Genomic DNA, 12268 nt, shown 5'->3' with positions numbered 1-12268 from the left:
TTGTTAATTTGCTTGTAGAAATGATCAAGGATTCTGGCCTTCATTTTCTCATGAAATAAATATGGAACAAACCAGTTTCAAAAATATTGTTTCAGAAACATTTGTGCATTTATTTTATCACTAAATAGTTTATAACCACCAAACCACTGGGATAATATACGAGACCAGATAAAATACATAGAACAATAGTCATGGAAAACTTTACGAATTCTTGACCGGAATACGGGTAATTACACTTTTGACTTCAGTATAGGCTTGGAGGCCATACTCGCCATTTTCGCGTCCGTGGCCGGACATTTTGTAACCACCGAAAGGTGCCTGGGCGGACAACACGTTGTATGTATTGACCCAGACGGTTCCAGCCCGAAGACCCTGTACCAAATAGTTCACCTTATCAATGTCCTTGGAGAATACTGCCGCTGCCAATCCATACTCGGACTTGTTTGCCCGTTCGATTACCTCATCCAGGGATTTAAAACGGATCAGCTGCTGAACCGGACCAAAGATCTGTGAAATGAAAGAAGTGAGTTGAAGCGAGACTCGGAAAGCAAGACTTTCTACACACCTCCTCCCTGGCGATGGTCATATCATCCTTCACATCAGCGAATACGGTCGGTTCAATGAAGTAGCCAGGCAATCCCTCGTACTTTTTGCCACCAGCAACCAACTTAGCTCCTTGCTTCTTGCCGGTATCGATCAAGCCCAAAATTTTGTCATATTGAGCCTTGTCAACCTGCGGGCCATGTTCGGTAGTCAAATCAAACGGATTGCCAACGGTTCGCTTCTTCGCTCGCTCGGCACTGCGCTCGACGAATTCGTCGTAGATTTTGTCCTCGATGAAAGTACGCGAACCGGCACAACAGCACTGACCCATGTTGAAGAACAAACCAAAGTGCGACGTTTCAACGGCATGCTTCATGTCTGCGTCCGAAAGGATGATGTTTGGACTCTTTCCGCCCAGTTCCAAGGTGGTTCTCTTCAGATTACTTAAACCAGCACCTTGCTGGATCTTCTTGCCAACTTCAGTGGAACCGGTGAAAGCGACCTTATCTACGTCGTCGTGCTGTACCAGAGCAGCTCCAGCGTCGCCAAATCCTGGAACAACGTTAACAACACCTGGAGGGAATCCGGCCTCTTTGACCAACTGAGCCATGTACAGCGCCGTTAAGCTGGTCTGTTCGGCGGGTTTTAGGACGATTGTGTTTCCAGTTGCCAGGGCTGGTCCAAATTTCCAGGCTGCCATCAAAATCGGGAAGTTCCACGGGATGATTTGTCCACAGACTCCCACGGGTTCGTGACGGGTGTACACGAAAAATTCCCCATCCATGGGGATCACTTTTCCGTGGTTTTTGTCCGCCCAACCGGCATAATAGCGCAGGTTGTTGATGGCCATCGGAACATCAACATTGTACGACATGAAGTACGGTTTGCCATTATCAAGGGTTTCCAGACTCTGCGGGTTGAAAGGATGTCCTGTTGGACTTTTTACGAATATACCAGTTAAAGAAAGCTTACCGCCAGATAGACACGATCCCTTTCCATAAGATCAGCAAGTCTGTACAGCAGCTGTCCACGCTTAGAGGCATCCATTTTGCGCCATGGGGATCCAAGTCTAAAGAAAATGCAAGTGGTAATTTTGTAAAATCATTTTGCCAGATGCGATGAATGAGCATGCGCTGAGTATAGTTGATCGGACAGTAGTTGATACGCCGTGATTGGTGAAGGCTAGTCACGTGATGGTGATAGCTTGATATTCACAATGCATACTTTCGGGCGTTATTATTTTTCGATCGGTCGGTCGGTCGGGGATGGGAAATGTCATAAAAAAGTAATTTCGTTATTTGCAAATTTCACTGCACTTAGTTGAAAATGTTAATCGATGACATCATTGATTATCCGTAACTAACTGGCGTTATGGATTGGTGATGCGTACGAACAGAAATTTGCACCGGAAGTGGTGTAAATAGAAAAATGTCATGACATTTTTTTTTTTTCATGAAATTCCGAGACATTTGCCATCCTTGCATCTGGTACTGTCAGTCGGGGTGACATTGGGTCAAAAATCAAACAAGTGTTTCGCTCAAAAAAACTACCATTTACCGAAGTAATTATCAAAAGAGTATACTGCCCAGTCCCATGTGAGCGATTCCAAGCAACAGCATCAAAATTAAGGAAATTTTTTAATTTATGATTTTCTATTGAACTGAAACTTTGCACAGTTTTTCAGTTCCATCTAAGAGCCGATGCACACGAGCGTTAATTGACGCCGCGTGAATTCACGCTGCGTCGCCGCAGCGTTCCTGTGGGGCATGCGTTGACATTGCGTGCCGCACACGGTGCGGCGCGGTTGCGGTGCGGTAGCGTTGCGTTCTCGTGTGCATCACCCCATTTGATTGTGTGTAACTCAGGACGCACTTGCGTGCACGCTGCGTGGACGCGCCGCCCGTGTGCATCGGCTCTAAATCGCCATTTTTCGATATCAAATTTTTATTTAGAGCCACGACTAACTTTTCAAAAGGGTGTATGTGAAAATGGTTCAAAAATATTCAAAAATATGCACAGCAAAAACGGATTGTTCGATTGTTATGAATTTTTCAGCAAAGTTAGATAACTAAATGGTGATTTCTAAGAAAATATACACTGTGAAAAAAAATCTTTTTTATCATTAAAAAATTTCATTTTTGTCACAAAAACTCAAATATCTCAAAACCCTATCTTTTTACCAACTTGAATTTTTTAGGGAAAACGGTCCATTGTATTAGCAATCTACCATAAAAATTTGGTGATGGTAAACTAAAAAACAAAAAAGTTATAACATTTCAAAAATTGCACAATTTTTACATTTAGTAAAAAAATAAATTTTCTGTGTAAATTATTTCGGCCGGAAATCGCGATTTGATGCTGATTTTATTGTTCAACAAAGTTAGACAACTATATGGTGATTCCTAAGAAAATATACACTGTGAAAAAAAATCTTTTTTAACATTAAAAAATATCATTTTTGTCACAAAAACTCAAATATCTCAAAACCCTACTTTTTTACCAACGTAATTTTTTAGAGAAAACGGTCCATTGTATTAGCAATCTACCATAAAAATTTGGTGATGATAAACTTATTAACAAAAAAGTTATGACAATTCAAACATTTCACAATTTTCACATTTAGTAATAATTTTTTTTAGTGTAAATTATTTCGACCGGAAATCGCAGTTTGATGCTGATTTTATTGTTAATGGCCTTGCGTGAGTAAAACAAGTTGTTTTTATTATATATTATATCTATCTATATCTATCTATATATATAAAAATGCAGTGGCATACGTGGGACCACGCATAACTTGCGAACGGAAGGTCCGATTTTGGTCGTCTGAGTTTTGTTCTGTTAGTTTTCACCCAAGGAAGGTTTATGAGGCCTAAAACATGGACAAATCGAGAGTTTTCGAAAATCGAGTTTCTATACCCTTTTCACCGGGGACTTGGGCTTGGCTAGAAAGGGGCCGTCCATATACCACGTGGACAACTTGGAGGGGGGAGGGGGTTCAAGAAAAGTCCACGCTTGTCCATGGAGAAGGGGGTGGGGGTCTGTCAAATGTCCACGTGGACAAGAGTAATCTAAAAATAAAACAACTCTCATAATACAACAATATCAACAAACAATACAAACAACATCTCGTTTGGAAACGAATAAAACAATATCTCGTATCATTGATACAGTTCTCTTATTCATTTTTTTCTTTATCAAATAGTATTGTGGAAGTTCGAAATTTAGCGTAGACCATTAAAGTGTTGTAGTATCTTTAAAATTGTCAATAAATTTCTCAATGGATTACTTGCAATTTCATATAAATTTTCAAAATTACTTTGATTTTTTAAAATATCAGAAGAAATATTCTAATCCTTCTAAATTTTGCAGGTTTGCTTTATAATGTTATTTTAATTTTCCCAAATATGAAACAGCCTAAATCTTTGCACTATAATTCAATTTCGAAATTGCACTATTCTTTCTCGAAATTTGGTTTTTGTTTATGCAAAAAGAGCAGAAGTTTTCAGAATTCTTCATATAAAATCATCTCTACAAAAATTAGACAGCCTTAGATTAAAGAAACATTCTGAAAAATAAAATGTTGATAATTTGTATATAGCTATAGAATATTTGAAAATTATTACATTATGAATTATTTTTGAGAAATTGTTGAGAAAAAAAAAACACTGCCCATGATCGCATAGTCGACGTAACCACCATTGACAATGACAGCATTCACAAGCTAATATCTATCGCCTGTGCATAATTGTTACCAGTTTCATTCAATAGATCACAAGATCTAATCACTAGCTAGATGTTAGCGTAAAAAAAACTTAAAATTTTCATTATTCATTGTTAAATTTTCGAAAGTGTATTGAAAACGACAGTGGCGCTTACGTCAACTATGTGAATATGGGCAAAACAGCTCTCTTCTTAAAAAACTTTAAAAATCACCTTTTTAAAAATATAAAAAAAAACTATTTTTTTCTGAAGTCCACGTGGACAATAGGGGAGGGGGGTAGGGGTCAAAGCAAAGTCCACGCTTGTCCACGGGGAGGGGGGAGGGGGTAAAAAACCACGATTTTCTTGTCCACGTGGTATATGGACGGCCCCAAACTTGAAACGTCAAAAACGCAGTAGGCAAGACAAAGTTTGCCGGGTACAGCTAGTGTATACCTATATAAAAATGCAGTGGCATACGTGGGACCGCGCATAGCTTGCAAACGGAAGGTCCGATTTTGATCGTCTTAGTTTTGTTCTGTTAGTTTTCACCCAAGGAAGGTTTATGAGGTGAAAAGCATGGAAAAAATGAGAGTTTTTGAAAATTGAACATCCATACTTTGTGACCGGGGGGACTTGGTCTTGGATAGAAACTTGAAACGTCAAAAAAACGCAGTAGGCAAGACAAAGTTTGCCGGGTACAGCTAGTATACATATAATATACTATGCACAGTAATGTTCCGATTTTATCACGCTCTCCGCGCATTGGTCGTTTATTCATTAATTTGCTGTTACATTTGAGGACAAGTGTTTTCCCTCTTCTTCAAGATGAATGTTGAAATCATGTTTTGCAACGTTAAAAATATTGAAATGGGTATAGATGTTGAAGAATATTTCAAAGCATTTTTGAAAAGGGGCGTAATTAAATTGTTTAAACAGATGTCGCTGATGGTACGGTGGCATGACTCTCTGCACGTAGCACTTCTGGCAATTTCTCAGTTGTTGTCGTTTTTGAACTTCCTGCGCCCTGCTTTACCGATGATATACAGATGGCTCGTTTGTCAAATTCTAGACGGCTGAACGTGCAAATGCGTGGACATTTGGGTTTATCTATGGTGCTTTCGGTGAGATTTCGTAACTCTTTTGAACATTTTTTTTTCATCAAACGGTCTACAAGAGAGCGTTGAGTTGAAGACCTTTGAGAAAGCGATTTTTCATGTTGTTCGTTAGATTATAATAAACAAAATCACTTATTAGTTTTAACTGACTAGTTTGGTGTTGGTGGGTGGCTGAAGAAAAAATTCACTATACAATTTTTAATATCCATAGCGGTAGTATTTTTTTGCTTTTTCGTGAGCATTGTCATGGTATGTATACAGACAAACATACGTAACACTGACGAAATTTTCATTGACCACGCCTTTAACGATCATTTTGAATCTTGGTTGTAGCTTTCATAACCAGAAGAGCGCCCATCGTTTTTCTTTGCGTTTGACGTTTCACACTAGCGCCTTCTGATGACGATATTGCACAACGCAGTGTTTCGTGAAACATTTCCACCAGGTGGTGGTAGTGTGAACTGGGCGATGGATTTTCACTAAAATTGTTCTAGGCGTTTCGTCTGTTTGTCTGTGGTATGTACCTCTCATGCATTTGTTGTTGATGTTACTCGCATTCTTCCGATCATAAAGTCTGTTCTCTAAGAGGTATTTTTTTTTGCAGATAAACTAGACGTTTACGCGTATATAAAACTTTTTTATACAGCTTTTGTCTTAAAAAAAGTTTAATTCCATTTTTCTTATAATCAACAGTTTTTCAACACTATCAAGGGATTTTTTCACCAGTCACGTACAATAAAAAGTATGACACTCTCAATATTTTTGATCACAACACTGGATCGCGTCTAAGTTTCAAATAGATACTAAAGTAATTATGAATAATCAACTCAAATATCATGAAAACAACTTGTTTAATTCAGGCGGTAGCCTTTACAATAAAATCAGCATCAAAATATAATTCTCGAAATAATTTACACAGAAAAACATTTTTTTTTGTTACTAAATGTAAAAATTGTGAAATGTTTGAAATGTCATAACTTTTTTATTTATCAGTTTACCATCACCAAAATTTTATGGTAGATAGCTGATATAATGGGCCATTTCCCCTAAAAAAATGACGTTGGTAAAAAGATAGGGTTTTGAGATATTTGAGTTTTTGTGACAAAGATCATATTTTTTTAAAGTAAAAAAAGAATTTTTTACAGTGTATATTTTCTGAGGAATCATAATTTAGTTATCTAACTTTGCTGAAAAATTCATAACAATCGAACAATCCGTTTTTGCTGTACAGCTTTTAGAATATTTTTGAACCATTTTCGCATACACCCTTTTGAAAAGTTAGTCGTGAGTGAATATGAAGGTTTAATATCGAAAAATGGCGATTTATATGAAATTGAAAAACTGTGCAGTTTCAGATATTTTTGAAATGGTCGCTCAGGATCGACTGACATGACTCCGTGGAATTCCTCATGTTAATAATAGAATTTAGCCCGAGCAATAATAATTCTGAATATTTTCCTTTTTAAAAAGAAATGTATTTTAATGATTTTAAAAACCTATTTAGAGTTTAAAGGTTTGAAAATATGGCAGCATTCGGATTTCCTTCACATATGAAGTAAAAGATTCTCAACAGTAAAATTAATGTGTTTGTGAAAATTCTCTTAATACAATTGCAAAACAAAATAAAAAATTCGTGCAATTTTAGAAAAACATGAAAAATTAAATCACAACTTTTGAAGCTTGTCTGGTACAACATAGAACATGTCATTGAAACTTCCTAAATACTGTTCCGAGCTCCAATATTCTGCAAGAATTTTCAAAAAAGCTTTACAATTTCATAAGAAACATTAAACTTAAAAAAAAAACTTGTCATTGCCATCTCAAAAATTATGAAAGTTATTTTTTATTATCTAGCAATGCTCAGAAAAGATAAAAAAAAATAATGTGTTATCGAATTTTTATTTCTGGCCCATCGACTGGTATGGAGTTTCACCAGTGGCCCGCGGCCGAAAAAGGTTGGGCAGGCCTGGTGTAATACCTATATCTCTGAAAATTGTATAAAATAAAGCTTCTTGATATATCAATTCCACATGGCTGAGCACACTCAACGATAGCGAACCGCTCCGTTATAATTTTAATATGTAGGGTGACGATGGGTATTATCGGCAGGTTTGTTCTCTTCGTCATGAGGGGTTTTTGTCGACCAAATTTCCTGAAACTTGGTCATATAATTCAGCTTGGTTGGGAAGGATTTGAGGCCAACTCTGAGTTCAACAGCTTTCAAATAACCCCCCATGACGAAGAGAACAAAACTGCCGAAAATACACAATTTCCCCTATATTAAAACAAACCCCCCGAACAATCAACCGTCTACTCACTTGAACGCCTCCCGCGCAGCGCCGACCGCCACATCGATGTCGGCTTTCTCGCCCTGCTGGATCTCAGCGATAACCTGCTCGTTGGCCGGATTCAACGTGGGGAACACTTTGCCCCCGATGCTTTTGTGCCATTCGTTGTTGATAAAGATCTGCAGAAATCACGATGACTTATTAGAAAAAAAAAAACCTGGCCCACTTGCTACACATATCCTATCTGGATCTGACTTACCCCGGTGTACAGGATCTCCGGAGAAGTCTTCGGAGCCGGAATGGACGAGTAACGGGCAATTTGAGAGCCAACGCCCGGTTTCGGCAATCCCTTAAGCAAAACTCGTAGCATTTTCTGCAAACAATGGAAAAAGAATAAAGGGGGTTTGTATGCTTTGAATATACGTGTTATCTCGTTGTGCATGCAGATTGCGTTTGTTAAAGCATTGATAAGGCGCTGATTGATAACCGATCGTAAACTTACCTCTTTCTAAAGGTTATATGAATGCCAAATACTGAGTGCTGTTACTGTAGATTGGAAAAATGCCGAAACGCACTAGTTTTCTTTGCCAACACACACTAGACTAGTTTTGCAACGCCGCGAAAACCGGATCAACCGGATTTAGAAAGAATTTTATCTGCAGATGGACGATAAACGAAAACGACCGATGAGAATGGAGAACGAAATGTTATGAGAAAATGTGCCGGGTGCAGCCGACGACGGTGGAATGTTGACAAAAAACTGCTCGATTTTGACCTCAGTTTTAATGAACTCCAGCTACTTTGACAATCAAAATGAATACTGCTCGAACAAACAAAAACATGGCATGGTGGTGGTCAAAACGGTAACCGAGCCATTTTATGAGACGTTTCGGATCAGCTGATCGCTCATTTTATGAATGAAAATTTGACAGGAGGTCGCGTCCAAGCCCGTGAGTGTGAATATCAATATCAACACTGTTGTTTTTTTTTTTTGTACGATATTGCTCGAGTATCATTTGAAAAGGGCAAATCCTTGGGACAGGACACTGCGGAAACGAAAGCAACTCTGAGTAACATTTTCTGCTCCCTAGGGGCAAGACACTGTGAAAACGAGTGCAACTCTGAGAAATTCTGAGTAACTCTATCTGCTCGAATTCACGCAAATTCGTTCAAATCAGTTCATTTTCATTCAGCTCACGTAACACTTTATCGTTTGACTAGTGCCTGATCACACTTTAGCATAAACGGGAGAAAATTTGAGGAATCGTGAAGAATTCTGAGCAACACTTTGAGCACTGTTTTTCTCTCGTAAAATCTGACTTGCCCCTAGTCTGCTCCCAATTTGGGTTCCGTAGGGGTATCCAGATTATTTCATAATCAGATTCTCCGCCTAAAAAGTAGTCGAAATCCAAAATTTCATATTTTTGGAGTGCGGGAACTATTTTTAAAATGCATTTAAATGCATTCTCCAACTTTAAATTCTCCAACTTGAAAGTTTGTATGGGGATTTTTTTTTGTTCGGATCGAACTGTCATTTTATCGATTGAACTGTCATACTATCCATGAAAATTAAGACTGTTTGGTTAATTCAATCATCAAAACAAAAGCACAAAAGTATTGGAATCAAGGGGTTGGTCACTCGGCACATTGTGCCCGGCACACATGCCGGCACATCTCGGCACACATGCCGGCACAATCTGGCACACATGGGCACAACATAGAAATCCAACTTTGCGGTATTGAATCAAACTGTCATTATACTTACGATTGCAAAAAATCCCTTCATACAGATTTTAGACAAGTGTTCTGGGTGGAATTTTGTCGGTAAACACCGACTAGACAAATAACATTCGCCAAAAATAGACAGGATTATAATTAGCGCAAAACCATTCTAAGAAAATATTCCACTGGGCACATTCGGCACACCTCCGGCACGTTCGGCACACACTGAAAAACAACCGGCACAGTTTAGGCACATATTGGCACACGCTCAAAAATCACGGCACAAATGAAGTGTGCTGAATGACCAACCCCTTGATCCTTGTATTTATTCTGCTTGTTATTGTGTATTCAGTTCAAGGTTGGATTTGTTGAAATATTTGGGCCAGCCTAATGTATGTTGCGATGTTTATCATCAATTGCTCTGCGCCGACCCTGCTAAATGTATGTATGTAAGTTGTTATTGTTTATGCATTGTACATTGTTGTTAGTGTAAATAAACCGACCGCCGCGACGTGCACACGCATCTCTGTGTTTGCTCCGTGTTTCTCCGCCGTTACGCGTACCGAAAGTTCCCCCGGTGATTTGTCGGTGCCCCTGGGTAGCTCAGTGGTCCTTTGAGGACAGTGTTGACCTCCGTGGACAGTGAATAATCTATCAGGTCATGGGCCCAGTGTGGCGGAAGAGCCAGTGAAAAAGTGCTCGGAACAGTCGCGGATTGAGTGCGAAATTTGTCCCGCGATTTCTTCTGTGTGGTGCCGGTCGGTGGGAGAGCTAATTAATTTGGCTCGTTCGGTTGCAATCAGCTGCTGTGTGGAAGAACAGCTGTGACCGGGACAGTGTTGAAAAAGTGGTCGGCGGAAATATTTCCCGTTTGGTTGGAGCGGCGCCTAGAACGATTAAGAAAGTGCCGGTGGCTCCTAGTGCACCATTTTGTCCCGCAGCCTAGGGGCAAGTCAGATTTTACGAGAGAAAAACAGTGCTCAAAGTGTTGCTCAGAATTCTTCACGATTCCTCAAATTTTCTCCCGTTTATGCTAAAGTGTGATCAGGCACTAATGTCAAACGATAAAGTGTTACGTGAGCTGAATGAAAATGAACTGATTTGAATGAATTTGCGTGAATTCGAGCAGATAGAGTTACTCAGAATTTCTCAGAGTTGCACTCGTTTTCACAGTGTCTTGCCCCTAGCCCGCAGCCGAAGTGAAGAAAGAAGATTACTGTGTGAGAAGTGCCATTTTGTGCAGGAAATCGTTGCCGTAGCCGTGGTGATCGAACGTAAATCGAACAGAAGTGACGGAGTCTGTGTGTACCGCCGTCGGGTACGTTCGCGTGTGTTGTTGGCTGTACCTTCGTGGCTGTACAGTGTGCGCCAACAGAAAAAGAACATTTTCAAAATGACTGAGAAAGTTTTAATTTCCCGTCTGGGTAATAAAAATTACCAGACGTGGAAGGTGAAAATTCAGATGCTGCTGATTACTTTCGACCTGTGGCATGCGGTTTCGGAAGCGAAGCCAGCGCCAGTGACTGCGGCGTGGTCGAAAGAGGATCAAAAGGCGAAAGCCATGATCATTCTGAATGTGGAAGACAATCAGTTGCCGCTAGTGAAAGACTTGAAGCACAAACTTATTTACAGACCACTTACTGCGAAGAAATCCGATAAAAAATCATGGTTCTCGGGAATAGAATATTTCATGAAGTACTAGCACATTTTCTTTTATTTTGATCACAATTTTTTAAGCGTATTCATCAGAGCTACCCCTTGTCATGTAAACATTGAATCCGTCTCTTTCTTTCGCACGTGAAAATAACCGTCAAAATCAGAAACACTGATACAAATAATGTGTTCAGTTTCAATTGATATATCAGCCAAAACTCTAATATTGGCCTTAATTGCCTTAAAACGGCTAATATTTATGTGACTTTTATTAAATTTTATGATGTTTAGTTGAATTATTTGGAAATAGTTTATTATTTTTCAAATAATCATCTACAAATTTCAATTTATACTATGGCTTGAAAATGCATTTCAAAGCAAGTCGTTGTTTCTACACGGTGCATGTCCACGTCTGGAGCGTGCGGAACTGTCAACGTAGTTTTTACTTTTGCTTCTTGTTTATTTGGTTTAGCCAGCGAAAATGGAAAATGGAAAAACGGTGAATCGTTCTCGGTTTTTCGTGAAAAATTCTTTAAAAAAGTGAAGAAGTGGGGGTTTTTTTCCCGAAAATAAACGAAAGGACGTGATTTTGAGGAAAAAAGTGGACAAACTCGCCGGAAAAGCAGAGTGCGAGAGCTTTTGTAGTGGAGGGAATTGGTTTGTACCCAGCCACCGGTGGATCTCGCGGTAGAAAGTGGAGGCGCGGTGGAACCGTGTTGAAACGCGAACCGCGATAGTGCACGATCGGCGCGGAAAGCGGGTGTTCTTTACGTCGCCCCGGAAGGCGAGCCCCTCGGGAGTGCCGGGAAACAGGAAGAAAAAACGGAAGATGGTTACATAACCTGAAAAGTGGAAGAAAAAGAAGAAAGGAGTGCACGGAGAGAAGTTAGTGAAAAAGTGAAGTCAGAAAAATTAAAAAAAAATATATAAATAAATAAAGAAAGAAATTGTGAAGTGTAAACGGAGAAGGGAAAAATAAAAATGCCACAGGCGAGCCAAAAAGTGGTGACGCGATCACAAAAAGATATTGGAGAAGATGGAGCGACAAAGCTGAGGATCGGAAAGCGGAACACAGTGGATGCAAGGAAAGCAAAGGCAGGGAGAAAAGCGACTCCGGCACAGTCGGAACAACCGTTGTCGGATACGGTGTACCTGGAGCCGGTGAACTACGACCAGCCTATTCCCATCCATGCAGCGGAACTAGGTAAGGTACTCTACGATGAGGGATTCCAGAAATGCAGGGAG

The 12268-nt window shown here is 39.6% G+C and overlaps 1 protein-coding gene across 1 annotated transcript; it reads right to left on the bottom strand.

Annotated features, from left to right (window-relative positions):
* Nucleotides 1-84: 84 nt before the first annotated feature.
* On the bottom strand, nucleotides 85-8383 carry LOC109404972 (aldehyde dehydrogenase, mitochondrial). The gene is made up of 6 exons (XM_029863393.2): nucleotides 8151-8383; nucleotides 7908-8021; nucleotides 7679-7827; nucleotides 1516-1612; nucleotides 566-1453; nucleotides 85-507 (listed from the first exon to the last, which is right to left on the bottom strand). Exons 2-6 carry the CDS (start codon nucleotides 8016-8018, stop codon nucleotides 202-204), a joined length of 1551 nt encoding a protein of 516 aa, XP_029719253.1. The 5' UTR covers nucleotides 8019-8021; nucleotides 8151-8383; the 3' UTR covers nucleotides 85-201.
* Between the last annotated feature and the right edge of the window lie 3885 nt (nucleotides 8384-12268).

Source organism: Aedes albopictus, chromosome 3, assembly GCF_035046485.1.
Source record: "Aedes albopictus strain Foshan chromosome 3, AalbF5, whole genome shotgun sequence".
NCBI classification, from domain to species: Eukaryota; Metazoa; Arthropoda; class Insecta; order Diptera; family Culicidae; genus Aedes; species Aedes albopictus.
This window is presented reverse-complemented; position numbering and strand designations above follow the sequence as displayed.